General features: G+C 39.3%; 1 protein-coding gene across 8 annotated transcripts in view; it reads right to left on the minus strand.

The window, feature by feature from the left end:
* PIGN (phosphatidylinositol glycan anchor biosynthesis class N) overlaps positions 1 to 12,954 on the minus strand; it is a 108,159-nt gene that overhangs the window by 22,192 nt on the left and 73,013 nt on the right. For 7 of the 8 annotated variants that reach the window (XM_064506893.1, XM_064506896.1, XM_064506891.1 and 4 more), the window contains 3 exons: positions 12,274 to 12,365; positions 7,834 to 7,945; positions 3,082 to 3,190 (listed from right to left, as the gene is read on the minus strand). In XM_064506893.1, the coding sequence (XP_064362963.1) occupies positions 3,082 to 3,190; positions 7,834 to 7,945; positions 12,274 to 12,365 (313 nt within the window). The remainder of the gene's footprint in view (positions 1 to 3,081; positions 3,191 to 7,833; positions 7,946 to 12,273; positions 12,366 to 12,954) is intronic. The other variant, XM_064506898.1, reaches the window with a different exon arrangement.

The raw sequence follows: 12,954 nt of genomic DNA on the forward strand, positions 1-12,954 counted from the left end.
TCCAGCAGCTCCAATTTACAGAACCACTGCTCCACTGTATTGGCTTGGGAAACCTGCCACATTTTGAGGTGCAACTGAAAATACTGACAGCATTTAAATACAGAAACAATATCAACTTACAGCCTTCTGTCTTTGAAAGGTTTAAAACCAGGATTATTTAAGGAACTCCAGGGGACCTATCCACTGTAATTCATATGTCTTCTTGCCTTTAACATCTAAAGTATTTCTCTAATGCACGTGTGGGATCTTAAGAACTGTATTGCAAGTCTTCTGTGCTGTCCATTGCTTAGCTGCCCAAGCAAGCAGCCCTGGTTAACACAGTCAGCACTGGCTCTAAAGAGCCTCCTCTTGCAGGGAAAACTTCTACAGGTGAGGACAGGGCCCAAGAGTTTGCAGGAGAGAGGAAACACAGGTTACTGGGCAGGTGAATAAAGATAAAGAAAAGAAGAGGGAAAGGGTCCAAGTGCTTGCAGAAGAGAAACAGAGAGGAAAAAGCATTTGCAGGTATTTGGCCATTTTAAACCTGATTTTTTATATAAGAATTTTATTTGATCTCTTTATAAAGTGAGTTGACAAATAACATTGGTGTGATTCTTCAATGTGTTGTGGTCCCCCATGCATTACTGAATCACTCAGGCAACTGGCCTCTGTGAATGACAAGGAACACATCAGATGCATATTGCCCTTTAAAGTCTGTGCACAGTCATAGGAGAGAACAGATGAGTGGCCAGCAGGTCATAATTGTCCCTTCTATCTCTGAGGTACCACATCAGATATTAAACATCAAAAGACCTCCATGTTTCTGGTTGACCTATGCAAACCTCTCTAATGTTTTAACTGTGGGCAGGGAGCATGTAAAGTCCTCAAAATTTGTCATGTGGCTAAGGTAGATTTCTGTTGATGAAAAAGTTTGGTTGAAATATAATGTATATGTATTTAAAAATATCTGCTAACATAAAAAAGATTCTGAAGGTTCTGAAGGACATGAGAAGCAGCTGGATTCACACTGACTGCTGGGTTTGCCTCTATCTGCTTTCTGTTAAGCTACACTGCACTAACCATATGGTGCAACAGCTAAAGACAGCTCTTTCCATAGGCCTGTAGGAACACAAGACCAATTCACTTGCCTGGGTCTCCAAAGAGCAAACTTCCTTTAAAAAAGTATTTTAAGCTTAAATTAAAACTTTAAACACGGTAGACTTCATATTTGTCAGAACAAATAGTTGGGAAGGGGGGAACAATCTGCTAAAACATCAGAAGTGTCATTTCCATCTTATCAATATCATGAATAAATAAATACTGGTAACTGTCTATTTGTGATAACTTTTATATATAAATGTACCGAGGTGCAAAATGTGAGTTCAGCCAGTAACAGTGCTATTCTTCCGAAACTGTCTTCCAGAAAAGGATGAAGGGAAATCTCACCTGCCTGTGATGGTGATAAGCTTGAGAATGCTACATCAGACCTTTGTGGTTATGCTGGTGCCAAGGCTTTTCTTTCCAACATGAGTATTGAGGACAACCTGTTAGATGCCTAAGTTTTTACCTGCCTTGCTCTGCAGCTTCAACAAATGCATAAAGCTCCTACCTTGTATATCATATCTAATACAAATGATTACTTCTGGTCTGAAAGATTTTGCTAAAATATTCAATACCACTGTGGTGGCAAGTAGACTTTTCTGGTCCATACAGTTTATTTCAATTTTAGCTTTAATTTTAGCACAGAAACATCACCCATAGCAAAGAGAATTTCTAATATACCTTCTCCCTAACTTTAGACTTCCCTGACTGCCCAAGTCATCTCTTAGCTGAAAAACATTCTTCTCTCATCCTTACACAGGAGGCAAAACTAACCTTTACCCTCAATTCCTATTATAGTAAGCCAAGCAGGACATCATTGTCTTCAGTGGCTTTTCAAACTGCAAGGAATTCATCCACACAGAGATCACCACTTAGCTTAGCAGGCTATGAAGAGTCAGCAAAGGATGATGGTGCCTTAAAATGCTCCAAAGAAAACTACGTTAGAAAGACAGCTCTCCTCGCACGCACATCAATCACATTCAGTTGTATTATCTTAAACTTGTTTCCTCAAACAAAAGCAAGATTGCTAAAACTAACAAGCTTTGCTTAAGTTACAGCAATGCCACCGCTACAGGAATGTATACAATATGTAGGGCATCCAGCAGCTAGATAACAAGAGCCATAATTCTGTCATTAAAAAAAATGTTTAAATTTCTGGTCTTGAATTTTAACAAAGAGATGCTATGAAATCATAATTGAGATATGTTTAGGTCTAAATTTCCCATATTCCAAAATTAATCAGGGATAAAGAATGCCTAACATTTTCTAATGGAGCCTGACAGAATTATTTTATAGCTGAAATACCAAAGGTTTTCTTTTACTGTATTCCATAGTCTCAATGATAATTATAGTTGCTCTGTTTAATTATCCTAAGATTTTAATTTTAGAATGGTGAAAAATCCACAGTTTTACTTTTTTCTTTAATAATAAGTTTCTAACAGATATCAAACCTATATTAATATCAGATCACAAATATTTTGTGTAGCAGCTCTGAACAGCATGTCAATACCGCGACAGTCTCTGTCATCAGCTGCAGCTTCAGTCTTTATTGAAACACAGGAACAATCTTTTCCTCACTTCCCTGTGTTTAACAGGTTTGCTTGAAGAACATCCCAGATTGCCCTACTCTGGCTTCAAATGAAGCAAAAATGGAATTTGTACCACTATATCCCTAAAAAGGATCTTTGAGATATTCAAAATATTCCAAACAAAAGATAAGGCTACTTATAAATCAAAGTTGTTCACTCTTTATTATAAACTTACAAAGGAGTAATGTTTTAGAAGACTTTTTATAACATTCATTAGAAAAAAATCTAACCTAGAAAAGAAGGATGGTGAACAAATTTAAGAACTAACAGGAATAAAAATACAGGAAAATGTGCAAAAGGGAGTAAGATGTTAATACAAAGTCTGTCCCCCACTTCATCCCCCCAGAAAAACATAAAAAAACCCCCAAACCCAACTATCAGCATACAGGTTTGGGAGAGAAGATGATCTTACCTAGAGTTGTCCAGCTAATAATTTGATTGAGTACTGGCAATCCCTGTTTGTTCTGAAGACTGTTATGTGTACTGCTCACGACATATGTTGAAAGCGCAATGCTCAACATCTAGAAAGAAGAAATCAGACGATGAAACACAAGTAACACACGGATCTCTGCCATGACATACTAAATATGTAAACTGTTTTTTCAGAGTTGCATAAACCCCTCATCCAAATCAACACAAGAGGAAGGAGAAGGGAATGCTTGGGGAGACTCTCTAGTATGTAAGTCAAACATTTCTAGCTTTTTAAAAAATTTGGTTTTTTTAAACTTCTTTCTAGACTATGCTGTTTAAATCATTTAAACACGTGCCCTGGATCACCAACCTGAAATGCTATGCCCTTTGTCAATAGTAACTCCTTAAACACTCACGCAGAGCAGAGAAAACGCATGCCCCAAATTTTTGTTTTTACCAACACCTTCCAAAGCCTTCAAGTAAAGTTGCCTCTGCTCTAGCTTTTGTTGATACATGCATATATCTATTTCATATTTGTTAGATACTGCAAGAATCCAGTAATAAATCAGGGCTCAACATGGAACTTTTTTTTTTTTTTTTTTTTTTTTTAATAACCCACGCCCCTTCTTTATAACCTAACCAACCCCCTCACACATCTCTCCTCAGTCCTTTTCTTTAAAATAAGTGCAAGTATGGAAAAAAGAAGCTCAGTAAACAACCTAACAAGCAGTGGAGATCAAAAAGGCGGAAGAGTACCTGTTTGAATGCCAACCACAAAGAACCTGCAGAACCACTGCCTTCTCCGTGGGATCAGGCATGAGGTGAAGAGGAAGGCAAGTTAAGCAAGGAGCTTTGCAGGGGCAGGAAATCTCCTGCCAGAGGAGATGGCAGCAGTAGAGCAGACTGGAGGTGAATTTTAACAGTTGGAAAGAAGCTGCAGTTTTAGCAGCTTGTTCACGTGAAATGGCTTGAACCATCTCCAGTGCAGTCCTCTCCCTTAGGGAAGCAGTGAAGCTTAAAAAAAAAAAGAGGGTTTCTCTGGACTAACTCAAGAGACACCAATCAGTCATCAGCTAGCTACAAAATAACCTTAGGAAAATTATCCTGTGAGTCAGTTATTTTTGAAAGAAGCAGACAATTATCCAAGAAAATGCTTCAGCCCAGTTTTCAATTACTGCTATTTATTCACAACTTTGCAGGTTCCCCTAAGAGGCAAATCAGGCATGCGCAGCACCTCACAAACATGTAATTTAAAATGGCATTACAAGATATAATTGTGCTTGAGGCTTTATTAGTGCAAAGCGACAAGACGCTGTTCACAGCCCTCACTCTTTACTATTTGAATAGCTGCCATTACCCCTCCACACGCAGTGACATCTAGTGGCACCTGCACAGAGAACAAGCTTCATAGCATCCTCTTACGCTCTGGTTTCAGAGATGCTCAGTATCTGATGGTTTTATTTAATTCCAGGTCACAAGAATACACAGGTCATATTTCTGCATGACATCAATAAGCTAGGTTGAAGAATTAAGCCTCCAAAAGCTTAGGGGATTGGCTCAATTAAGCTTCTGGCGTTTGGCTGGAAAGTTTTTGCTGTATTCAGACTAGACCGCTCTCCCCTTTGATACATCTTTTCAACTTCTAGTGCCTGTGTGCGCTGGCAATCCCCCTGCTATGCCCTCATCACCAGTGAAGTCATGTTGCACTCACTTTGAGTCATCTCCCCAAACATCTCTCATACCTCTGAAATACTCTGTTTTAAGATTTGTGATGACCTGGGCACATCAGGAAACCTGATTTACTGCTGCTAGATTTATGCTAGGGTCCTGGGAGGGCCTCAGCATCTGCTTCCGAGACTTATCTGCTCACAATTTAGCAGCAACTTGAAAATGCAAACCAAGGACTGATGAATCTATCTTCTTTCCCTCTACCATGTCCCTTGAGGCAATCTTACAGATTGTTTCTTAGAGGCTGGCAGTCCAAGAATAATCAGCTGTAGGTCGCAGCTAGAAAGAGGAAAACAAGAGTGGCATCTTCAGTCCCACCACCTCTTTGCCAGCAGCTCAGGCTGTGAGCTCTGCTAAGGGCCTACCGTGAAAACAACCCATAGAGAAAATGGTATATAACTAGACGATACACAGTGGGTTCAAAATATTCCTCCTGTATCCTAATCTCATGGGTTTGACATGGATTCCCACTGCAGCCCAGCATTAACAACCAATGGAAACAGTAACTTTTTTGGAAGTACTACGAAAACTAGACATCATCTATAAAACTGCTTGGAAATGGCTAGATAAACTGATGTTTACTCCAGCAAAAAATTAAGTTGTACAGTAAACACTGCCACTATCTAGATAAATTATAAATAACTCATCTTCACCATCCCTGAAGCCTTAACAACTTTTCAAAGATAGAAGTGACATTAACCAAGAGACAATGCTCACTCTCCTTGCCACAACACACAAAATCCAGCGAAAAATGTTATTCCTGCTTTAATGATATTAAAGAAAAGAACTGAGAAACTCTTGGCAATTTTCAGAAACTATGGGGGAGTAATTAGTATCTTCTGCCTCAAGCAGCAGTGACTTGTGTCAAAAATATAAAAGTAGGTCTAAGCATAACTGAAGTTATTGTATCAGAAATGTTGGTGTAAACATAAAGAAGTTATTTAAGTTTTCATTTTTACTTTTTCTGTTTCCATAGGTATACACTTTCACTGAAATTTTTTTCCATCATGTTCTTTGGTTGTCTGGGACATTTTTGTTTCTTTAAGGTTAACATATATATTGGAAATCTGTAATGTGTAGGTACAAAAACCAGTGAACAAATTAATAATCTGTAAATGGTCTCTCAGATCAATAGGTTTGTAGATCATACTCCTTTGCCAAGCTGTAAGCTCTGGTGCATCCGTGGAGAAACCAACACAAAAATACAGTTCAGGACTGGACATGAGGGAATTATCTTCTCTGTGGAGCATTAGATGCAACTGCCATTATTTTTGCCTACCCAAAGAGTCTCTGCCAACTGTGAAAAAGCTGGTGGCATCTCTCATTCACCTTACCACAAGTGACAAGCATTCTCCAGCAGGCTCAAACACTGAAGTGAGATATTGATGTTTCTCTCCACTGTCACACCTCACTATAAATCTCTTTAAGGATGGAGGTAGAGCTCTGATACAGTATGGAGAAAGAACTGCTACATGTATTTGTTATTAATGCTCGGCCAACCTACAATTTCTCTTAATGCCCTGGGCCCATAGCAGACCTTAAATTTCACTCTCAGGAAACTACACTGTAAGCACAGAGAATGTGCACACCACAAAAAACCAAACTGTTAGTGAATGAAGTCCACTTGCTGAGTTTCCACCAAAATCCCGGAAAGAGGGTGTAAAAATAGACTATACAGGAAATAAAAGAGATGTAATGTAAGAAAACAGGCTTGGAAACTATTTTGGTCTCCTGTACTTGAGCAGCACAATTTGCTAAACTACTTCAGTATGAGCACCATTTAAGTGCTGCCATTCCAAACAGCAGCAGGGTATGAAAGCACAGAAGAATCATCGCACTGCCAAAATGCTCAGCTAAAACTCAGGTTTCTTTTCATCAAAAAGGAGAGTAATTAACCTAACAGGACAAGCTTTGTTCCTCACCAGGCAAGGTGAGGTGGTGATACCAAGCTGAGATGTCAAGGTACCTTCACCACTGGCTAGTTTTCAAATGGAAAAGAAAGCTCACTTGGGCAAGAGCGCAGAAAACAGTTGTCTTCTTCTGAAGAGAGGAAAATTCCTCACAAGCCCTACAAAAAATCTAGGCTATATGGAACCCCTCTCATTCTCTGAAAGAGAAACTGAAAAGGGAAGTGTCATTATTCAGGTGCAATTCAAGAAATAACTTGCGGAGAAAAACTCGGGCAACTTGAAAGAACAACTTGAGTTTTCAGGAAATATTATCTGATTTCTCGTATGAAAGTACATCTCACCCCAAATGAGCCGATGGAAAAACCTGAGGTCCTGTGAAATGAAAGATTCAAAAGAAGATGCTTGCACACAGACACTGCCAAAACAAAGATGGAAAGAATTTTAAAAAAGGAGCTGGGGCATCCTGATTAGAGAAGTTTAGCCAAATCAATAATTTCTTTCCCTGAAAGATGGTAAAAAAGCAATAACCAACAGAGACTCCTACTCCACTGTGTACTTCAAAGGTTTTTGTCCAGAGCTGAATCTATAAAGGAAGTCAGCAGAGTGGCTAAGAGAATCCCAAGACATACCATCAAGACCATTGATGAAGAAGAGACATCATGTTTTCCCTTCTACTTCAGTCAATACTTGCCAGGAAAACAGGACACAAAGAAGAAAGAACTGTAGAAGATTTAGCTATCTTCCCACTCAACAGAATGAAAAACCCTCAAACCACATGTGAAACTCCCACAAAGATCACTGGAATTTACCTGTACAGGCTGAAGGCAGGACAAACTCTCAGACCTTCAGAGTAGAGCATCGGAATGTATGCACACAGCTACGGATCAGTACACGTAAATATAAACAGGATGTATTGCATCTGGCAACACAACATTATCATTTTTAAAAGTGCATACTACCAAGAACATACAGTTGTCTTGAAGAAATTAGTCAAGGGTCTTAGCAACAATCATTTTCTTCTTGAAAATTGTAGCTGTGGTAGGAATAGATTCTTACACAGTACATGTGCAAAAAAACTCCTTAATGTTCATAATTATTGAAAAGTAGCAACTGACCTGATAAAACTGTACTATCAGATCTTCATTATTCATGTATTTATTTTTGCTTTTACACAGAGATGCCAAGAAGGAGCAAGAGATCAAAAGAGTCAGCAAACCGGCTGCTATTCTGTAAAAACAAACAAAAGAACAATAAAGTCCCACAAAGTATCAAGAAAAAGTTCCAAATCAATACGTTTTCATAGCAATGCACCTCATTCAGATGAAATAACTTGCTACAGTTCAAGAAACTTCAACATTCAGTTTTGGAAAAATAAAATTCAGAAGTACTTTATTTTTTTATTTTTTAACAAGTTTGTCATCTACACTTTGGAGATTATGCTCTTTCCTTGGTAGAGGCAAAAAACTACATCTGTCACTGAATCAGCACCCATTATTTTTAGCTACTTTCAATTACCTTCAAACAAGACTTTGAAATAAAGTGGTCAGTGAACTGAAGTTAATGGTTTCAAGGTTTGTCATCTAAAAGGGAAATTGCCTTTAAAATACACTACGCATTTTTTAGTAATGGTGGTAATAACAGCATGATTAACAGGAAGACTGTCACTCATCAAGTAATCACAGAAAAAATACTGGACTGGCATTACTGAAACAAATCTGCTAATTATTATACTGTTCCAAAATAATATGATTCACTAAAAGATCCATACTAATACCACCTGTGATTGTCTCCCTTCAGTCAAACAGAGGAACAGTAAAGACAGCAGAAACTTTTGCATTCATTTCTCTATCACGCTACAACCTTGATATGGAAATAGTTGAACTGGACAGTCCTCACTTCCACTTTTTCCTTGGCATCTCCACTGAGAGCCCACTGAGCAAAAAAGCCTATCCGTGACTGCTCCGCTCATTGTGTTGTCTCAGGCATAACAAAAAAACGTACAGAGACTTCATATCCAGTAAAGAAAGGTTGCTCAGATTAGTTTTCTGGTAATGATCCAACCAACACCAGAACGCATTTGAGGGCTACCCAATCACAGAATAGTTGAGGTTGGAAGAGATCTCAGGAGATCATCTAATCCAATGCCCCTGCTCAAAGCAGGGTCAACAAGAGCAGACTGCCCAGGCCATTGCCCAGTCAGGTTTTCAAATATCTCCAAGGATGGAGACTCCGTATCCTCTCTGGGCAACCTGTTCGTGTTTGATCACTCTCACAGTAAAAAAGCTGTTTCTTGCGTTTAAATGGAATTTTAATTTGTGCCAATAGCCTCTTGTCCTGTCCCTGGATACCACTAAGAGTCCGGCTCCAACTCTGGCTTCTTTATTTCCTCCCAACACACATTTATATGCACTGATAAGATCCTTCTCTTTTCCAGGCTAAACAAACCCACCTCTCACAGTGTTTACTTATATGTGAGATTTTCCAGTCCCTTAATTATGTTTATGGCCCTCCACTGGACTTATCCCAGTAGGTGCATGTTTCTCTTGTACTGGGGAGCTCAGAATTGGACACAGCACTCCAGGTGTGGCCTCCCCCAGGCTGAGTAGATGAGAAGGACCACCTCCCTGCACCTGCTGGCAACGCTCTACCTAATGCAATCCAGAATGCTCTTGGCCTTCTTTGCTGCAAGGGCACATTGCTGGCTCATGTTCAGCCTGTTGTCCACCAGGACCCCTGCGTCCTTTTCTGCAAATTTGTTTTCCAGCCAGTCTGTCTCCATCCTGCACTTGTGCATGGGATTAATCCTCCCCAAGTGCAGGACTTTGAAATTCCTTTTGTAGAACTTTATGAGGTTCTTCTTTGGCCACTTCTCCAGCCTGTCGAGGTTCCTCTAAATGGCATAATCAGCCAATCCTCCCAATTTTGGATCGTCTGCAAACTTGCTGAGTGTGCACTCAGTCCCATCACCTAGGTCATTAATGAAAAGGTTAAAAAGTATTGGCCCCAGTATTGAACCCTGAGATACAGCACTGGGGAATGGCCTCCAGCTGAACTTTGTGCCATTGATCACAATCCTCTGAGCCTAGCAGTTCAGCCAGTTTTCAATCCACCTCAGCATCCACTTAGCTAGCCCATACTTCATCAGTCTTTGAGGATATTACAGGAGACAGTCAAAAGCCTTACTAAAGTCAAGATAAACAATATCCACTGCTCTTCCTTCATTCACTGAGCCAGTTGTCTCATCATAGAAGGCTGCTAGGTTGGGTAAGCAGGATTTCCCCTTTGTAAATCCATACTGACTACTTCCAATCACCTTCTTGTCTTTCCTGTGTTTGTAAATGCTTTCCAGGATTAATTGCCCCATCATCTTCCCAGGGATCAAGGTGAGGCTAACTAGCCTGTAGTTCCCCAGATCCTCCTTCTTACCCTTCTCGAAGGGTGACATTTGCTTTCTTCTAGTCCTCAGGAACCTCTCACTATTTCCAGGACATTTCAAAGATTATTAAGAGCAGCCTTGCAATGACAGTGGCCATCTCCCTCAGCACTCGGAGATGCATTCTTTCAGGACCCATACACTTGTGCGATTCATTTAAATGTTCCCTAATCCATCCATCCTCCAGCAAGGGAAAGTCCTCCTTGCTGCAGACCTTCCCACAAGACTCAGAGGCCTGGGGTTACTGAAGGCTGTCTTAACAGTAAAGACAGAGGTAAAATAGGCATTGAGTACCTTGACCTTTTCATGTCTTTTGTCATCAGGTCCCCTATCCCCTTCAGCAGCAGGCCCACATTTTCCTTAGTCTTCCTTTTGCTGCTGATATACTTGTAGGAGCCCTTCTGGATGCCCTTCACACTGCCCACCAGATTCAACTCCAAACAGACTTTGGCTTTTCCAGTCTCATCTCTTGCACATTCAGTGTTTCTCTATTCCTCTTGGGTCACCTGACCCTGCTTCCATCTGTTGTGTGCTTTCATTTTATGTCTGAACTTAATCAGCAGCTCCTTGTTCTTCCCATGCAAGTTTTACTAACTTCAGAATGTTAATACTGAAGAAGCCTGGACCCAACACACAGTGCTACTGCTCAAGAGCACATGTAATGCACGCACCTGATTCCTCACTGGCACTCTAATTACTCCCTCCTGTATTTTGTCTTCCAGCATCTCCTTATCTTCAATATCCCAAAACGTCACACACTCACGCACACATTTTTTTTAATTTTTATATATATAAAATGTATATTTTAATTGTTGCTTCAAGCCTTTTCAACTTCAGAACTCCCAAGATTCAGAAAGGCACATTTTCAGAGGTAAAATGTTTGCTGCTTTAGAAGAATAAATAGGAAGGCATATAACCAGGATAAACTGAATATAAAGAAATGCTGGCAAAGACAACTTGAAGGTAGTTTAATTCAAGCTTGATTTCTAAGGTGTACTCAAATGTTCTAAGGAATAAACAAGCTCAATTTAGATGAGCAGACACATATACATGTGCATAAACAACCAAGAGACAGCAAAATGGCCAAAATAAATCTCTTGTATGTGTATAACATGCCCAAACATCAAGACTAGGAAGGGCTTGCAGTAGACATTTAAATCACAGTGGAAAAATATTGAGGCAGAATGTCAATGCTTTTGAAAATATCTGGGCTCATAGTTCTACCTGCAATCATACATCACTGCTCTAATCCTATAGTTTACTGAGGATCAGCCACCCTGGCTCTGATGGGGCACAGCATCTGTCAGGCAACAGAAAGAAGTGTTGCAGTCTAGGTCAACTTAAGGCCTTTTTCTGAAGTAACTCCAATGATACCATTAGCCTCCTTCACGCCAACAAACCAGATTGCAACCACATAAAAAACAATGACTTGCATGATGAAAGAGTAGCTCACAAGAGGAAAGGGACAGATGATGAAGATGCACTAGAAAGAAAAGCAAATCAACAACTGTTGAACAATCAGAAAAGCAACACCAGAAAGCAGAGAGAATGTAGAAAAGAGAAGCAAAAGTAAAAAGACAGGACACAGAGGAGATAAGGAAGAAGGGAATTCTTCCTATCCTATTCACTCACTTCCCTGAATAACTCATTAGTTCATGTTATTCAAAGACAAATTATTCAAAATTAGATGGGGGAATTCAGAAAGATGCTGTCAAAGTAAATTGCTTTTGAATAAATGTTCTTATTCACATATGTCAGTGCTATTTACCATGCCTGCACCCCAGTGAAAATCCTCCTTTAATGACGACCTCTATTTTCATGTACAATTTGCAAATTTTTATATTGTGAGAAATGTTTCCATCCACAAGAAATTACAGAATAATGCAAAGAGCAAATGGATGTGGCTTTCTTTGAAGTACTGCTGGAAAATTAGAAGTCTATTCTCATTCACATTAGTGAATAACTGAGGTCTCTATAATCATGCTATTTAAATTCCGAATTTCAATACCTGTCTCAGCTAGCTTTCAACAATGCAGTTCCTCACATGTATCAGAACTCAGCCTAAAATTATGTATATCAAAGAGGGAAATAAAAAGTTTAAAGAACAAGATGAGATGCTTACACCAAAGGAATGTTTGGTTCTCTTCCTACAACAGGCATTAAAGGAAATATTGCCAGAAGTACACACAGAAGAATCCATATCAATGCTGTTGTCTAAAAGAAACAAACAGGATTTTTTGAGGTCATGTCAACAGACACTTGTCTACACAGAACTACTAACAGCTACTAGCATCTCCCACAGACAAAAAAACCCTCTGTATCTACCAAGAATAAAATTAACTGAAAAAAGGGCACAAGGTCTTTCGTATTACAGCACTTCAATTTAATAGAGAAAAGAATCTCATTTAAACAGATGTCAAAATCCTATCAAAGACAATGAGAATTAAAGCTAGGCTTGTACTTAAAAGCACTTTTCTCAAAGCGCTGGCTTCACACACATTGCAATCACCAGAGAGCTGATGAGTAACCTTAAGAAGAAAGGAAAAAAACCTAATCTCATCAGAAGTTTGCTGCAGCTAACAAATCAACTCTTCTCTACTAATATAGTAACATTTTCCAGTCTCTGAATCTGAAGGCCATTTGATTTAACCACAATAATCATCTAACTAATTTTCTAAATTCTATCTGCATTGGGGGGGGGGGGGGGGGAAGGGAAGTATCTTATTCTAAATAAAGAGATTATGAACAACCTTGCTTAAAATTTTTAAGCTCAAGTTTGATTCTAGTGCCAGAAAGGAAATTT

This window comes from Dromaius novaehollandiae, chromosome 2 (genome assembly GCF_036370855.1).
Source record: "Dromaius novaehollandiae isolate bDroNov1 chromosome 2, bDroNov1.hap1, whole genome shotgun sequence".
NCBI classification, from domain to species: domain Eukaryota; kingdom Metazoa; phylum Chordata; class Aves; order Casuariiformes; family Dromaiidae; genus Dromaius; species Dromaius novaehollandiae.